The sequence below is a fragment of the Halyomorpha halys genome, unplaced genomic scaffold (assembly GCF_000696795.3).
Source record: "Halyomorpha halys isolate HHAL.00 unplaced genomic scaffold, Hhal_1.1 Scaffold265.1, whole genome shotgun sequence".
Taxonomy (NCBI): Eukaryota; Metazoa; Arthropoda; class Insecta; order Hemiptera; family Pentatomidae; genus Halyomorpha; species Halyomorpha halys.
This window is the reverse complement of record NW_027107765.1, coordinates 1,075,140-1,079,988: the sequence shown is the minus strand read 5'-3', so window position 1 is coordinate 1,079,988 and position 4,849 is coordinate 1,075,140. Positions and strand designations below refer to the sequence as shown.

The 4,849-nt window shown below is 30.9% G+C and overlaps 1 protein-coding gene across 4 annotated transcripts in view; it reads right to left on the bottom strand.

The window, feature by feature from the left end:
• Nucleotides 1-4,849, bottom strand: part of LOC106680482 (DNA ligase 1) — a 37,108-nt gene that overhangs the window by 10,694 nt on the left and 21,565 nt on the right. For all 4 annotated transcript variants that reach the window (XM_067046094.1, XM_067046095.1, XM_014420223.3 and 1 more), the window contains 3 exons: nt 3,662-3,721; nt 2,176-2,202; nt 613-711 (listed from right to left, as the gene is read on the bottom strand). In XM_067046094.1, the coding sequence (XP_066902195.1) occupies nt 613-711; nt 2,176-2,202; nt 3,662-3,721 (186 nt within the window). The remainder of the gene's footprint in view (nt 1-612; nt 712-2,175; nt 2,203-3,661; nt 3,722-4,849) is intronic.

Below are 4,849 nucleotides of genomic sequence, written 5' to 3'. Positions count from 1 at the left end.
TAACACATTATATATTAATTTATATATAAAAACTATACACCCTATTGCGACGATAGGTATCCAGCTCTAAGTAAAAGGTTTTGTGTTACATATATAAAAATAAGTTTTAGATCCAATATTGATGCTACAGATAGAAATTCATACAACTGATTTTGGTTAATATTGCTTAGTTTCGGCATGTATCGGATTCGGTTCTAATGATACGCGGAGCAATTTGTCAAAAAATGGAAACAATCCAGTGCGGTCCCATCACAAGCTAGACAAAGCTTCTGTGGGTTCAAATTATATTTGTATGGAACGACACTTAGAGTAATTGCATATTTACTGGAGAGACGTAGTTGGGAAATTATTCTCAAGTAAGCCATGGGGCAGCCGATCTTTAGGTAGCTTTGAGGAGCATCCGTTTTAATGAAGACCCTATAGGTCGATTATCGTAATAACAAGAGGTCTTTATCCTTGGCAAAGCCCCTATGTCCATCCAAGATCTCCCCCATTTTAATTTTGATACTTACCGGATCATTAAGTAGTATCGGGTCAAACATTCCGAAGCTCTCCAATATTCATATTTATTAGATTATATTTGTAAGATTTTAGGTGATTTGGTGAACTCACTTTTCAGGTTTCACTTTGACCTTTTCTGGCTTTTTATTCACATTACTGTTTTTAGCATCTTCTTCATCATCTTGTTCCTCCTGGTACTTCTCAGCTTCACTGTAACGATATAATTAGTAAATAAATTGTATGTATATGTAAGTTAAACGTTTGTGAGCACAAAAATTGGAAAAAATGAAAGGGAGAGAGAAATGATCAACTCAGTTGTATCTCAAAGACTGATCTTATATTACGTTTGGCACCTCTATATATACATCTTCAATCTACTCCATCACTAACGCTGTAACGTATCTATATATTGTATATTAACGGAATTAACATGATACATGTTTTTGAACTAGTAGTGAGTAGCAACATCACCAGTTGTATTAAAATTCAGAAATTAAATCTTGTACAGGAAAAATATTAGGCCTTAACTCAAGTAAAAGTATCTGGTAAAAAGGTTGATTTAAAATAAAAAGTATCCGACCTTTTTTTAACAAGTGTTCACAAAACACTCTACATCATCTTTAGGAGGAAAATCATGAATTAATGTCCGCTATAACTAATCAAAGACTGCCTTTATGATAAAAGAAACTCAGCACAAATTAACCTTTCAACTCACAGTGCAATGACATTCAAACTCTTCAATTGTTCCAAAGCCTTATTTTTTATATTCTAAATCTCAATCTACTACTAGAGCAGTTACTCAAAATATTTTTTTCTTTTCTTTTGCTAAGAAGAGGCTTAATTTTATCAATGTTTCCTATTCTAGCTTTAATTTGTAAACACATATTATAAAAAACGGCTATAAAGTTATAAAAAGTCACAACCTTTCATATTAATCCAAAAAGTAATTGAATTTTAATAATTGTTTTCAATAAAAAAAAGTACTAAGTACCTAAATACCTTTGTGTTCTATAGTTTAGAGAAATATTCTACAACTCAATTATAATTTTTTAAGGCTTAAAGGCTTAGAGCTCGATCAGAAGGTTATCAGCAGTTGCTAGGCCTGAACAGAGCAAGTAGAGGGAGGATCGAAATTTCATGCTATTCTAACGTTTACTTTTACTTCTTGATATATGGAATATATAGTAAAAAAGTAGAAGAAATTCGTATTTGTGATCGGGAAAAGTTTCCAGTTTTCAACGGAAATATACATTTTGAGGTCGCCTGAACCCAATTAGCTAAGTCTCGCAAAACCGTCTAGCTCAAAAATGAAAAATTGTATGAAAGGGAAATCACAAATTTAGCGCATGCGTATGACTGGGGTATACAGCAACTTTTATGTTAAATTCCAACAACCAGAGAATCGATTTTTTCAGGAATTTCTCAAAATGATTTTGACTAAATCGGTAAATCTACAGAAACAATTAAGTTGTCTCTAGTATTAGTTAGATCGTTTCCTCATTGAAACAGTCCAATAGGCTTAAATGAAGAATTTAAAAAAAAATCTACCTCAAAAGTACTTTTAATTTTCCTTATTTCTTAAATGAAGTTTAGGCGAGGTCACTTCGTTTAAGAATACATTTACTAAAGTCTTAGATTTAAATAATAACTATGTAAAATAAAAAAAGTACTCACCGTCTGATGGTTTCAGAGCTGGCGAACCTGAAAGAATATAAAATCCCATAAAAATTATATGTTATGACTAACTAAATAAGATTTGTGTGAGAAGAGAGGACAGTTTTATAGCTTAGAAATTATGTTTCGTGGTAGGAATAAAAAACGATTTGTGAACTCGGCTGGTACTCTATGTTCAGTTTTTAAGTCATGACATATGACTACCCTACAATAATAGGGGAGTCATAAGAACATAAAAAGTCAACCCAGCTTCGTTTGTTTGCAGATGATGTTGACATTAAGCTGTCTCAATTCCATTCTTTGGAAGCTCTAAACCATTTTTGTCGTAAATAAAAGAATTTAAAACAACACAAACAAGAAGTCCAAAGAAGAAACATCTGGGCAAGTTCAGAAACTAAGACCACGTCAAAAGCGCAAGGAAACAAAGAGAAATGGATTTAAAGTAAACATGTTCAACTCGGAGCATTCGACAATCTTGGAAATGTGCCAGAACGTGATCAAGCCGAATTCGTCGATCTGGTTCTATTGTTTGTTAATTTCCCATCCATAACTCCAGGGCCCTGTTTCATAATAGAGTACGAACTAATACTATTAGTCTTGTAGATTTATCTTAATTCAATCACATAGACTTGTACTTTAGTATTTTTTAATTCCTGTAATATAATTAAAAGTCATCCCTATCAAGAAAAAATAAGGATTAGTATTATTACCACATTAGTTTCTACACTTGTACTATGAACTAATACTATTACCTTTCATTATGAAACAGGACCCAGTAGTTCGTAGCAGGCCAAGAGTGATGGTCAGACAGTTTTTGAAGTAGTTAAAAATTGGAAATGGCAAATAGAAGTTAGAATTTAATAAATAATAATAGAAGCTAACAGATAGCACATCTTCAATTTATATTTACTATACAGTAAATAGAAAAGAGTTTCCTGTTATTCACAAGGAGTAAACATTGGATAGTGTGAGGTGGAGACATAACTGAAAAACTGAAATGTCGTCATGTACGTTGCTATACAGTGTAATGAAATATTTACAAAACGTAATCAAGTGGTATTTCCTCGATGACGAAGTTTTTTCTATCTATCTATACAAGAACCGAAACCAAGATTCAGTAAAATTGTGAAATTATCAATATTTAAGAAGTAATTATTGATGGACGAAGCGTAGATAGAAGATATAGCAACAAACGTCATCTTTCCCCAAATGTCACTTGATCATTTTTACCTCCAACCAGACGATGTCACGTATTGTAAATGATTAATAGGAAACGTCATTAGTCATTTCTACTGATGTAATGCTACAAATCTATTTTATTAATCACTGAATAATTGCAAAACAAACTTTAAACACTAGAAAAAATACACTAACTCAGTTATTTTTATCGCTTAACTTATCAAAGTTTCAACTAACTACCTCCAGGACATACTCACTATACCATTTTTATTTTTATAAAAATAAATTTATGAAATAGTTTACTTACAATGCGAATTCCTCATATAGAAATGATGGAGGCATTTCATTCGAACAGCATGGATGGCAGCTACAACAATAACAGACAAATATATTTATGAAACTGACACTCAGATTTATCGTATTAACAAAAAAAAAAAAACTTGATGTCGTTTAAGTATTATATTATATTTTATATATTTGAAAACTACTGGATGAAATTTCTAATCATAATGACGAGTAATTAGTTGACCGTGGATAAATATAAATAAGGAGATGGTTGGTGGTGCGGTCAGTGATCAACACAAATAAGTAAAACTTATTTATTACTTTAAATATAAGTTTTTCAATTTCTTGAGACTGGTATTTATTTATTGAATAAATCAATTTGTATCCTTGTTTAGTCTCAACACTTTTATTTCATTAATAGTCCGACGTTTCGGCCAATTCGCCCATCCTCAAGGACAATCTAAATATTTAACAGCTTATTATATATTCATTTTTCACAATTACAACAACAACATTATCACTAATAATATAACGTACCTTCAAATATAAATTCTCACCTCACATCAAAATTTAAAAATGTTTTGCAAGCTATGCAACCTGGGCATAAGTCATTAATTTTAAGGCAAAACACACACAAAAAAAGTAACTAAACATAAGCTTAGGTAAGCTTATTAATAACAAATATGACTCTCTATTAATTGACTTCTTCATAAGGTGTGTTTGACATAATATTAATGACCTGGGCACAATAGCTTACAAAACATTTTTACATTTTGATGTGAGGTGAGAATTTTTATTTGAAGGTACGTTATATTAGTGATAATGTTGTTGTTGTAACTGTTAGAAATGAATATATAATAAGCTGTTAAATGTTTAGATTGTCCTTTAGGATGACCCGATTGGCCGAAACGTTGGACTATTGAAATAATAAAAAGTGTTGAGACTAAACAAGGATACAATTTGATTTATTTAATAAACTTATTTGTTACGTTTATATGTTTAGTACGTATTATTACGGTCAAGCCTTCATCAGGTCTCAAGCACAAGTCATAAATAAGTGATATGTTCATATATATTTTTAACTTATTTGTGTTTTTCAGTGACCGCAGACAAACCATCTTCTTATTCAAATTTTGTGATTATTGGACCAACACAACGCATTAAAAATTAAAAATGTGGCAACACATTAAAAAAAAAAAAAATATATATA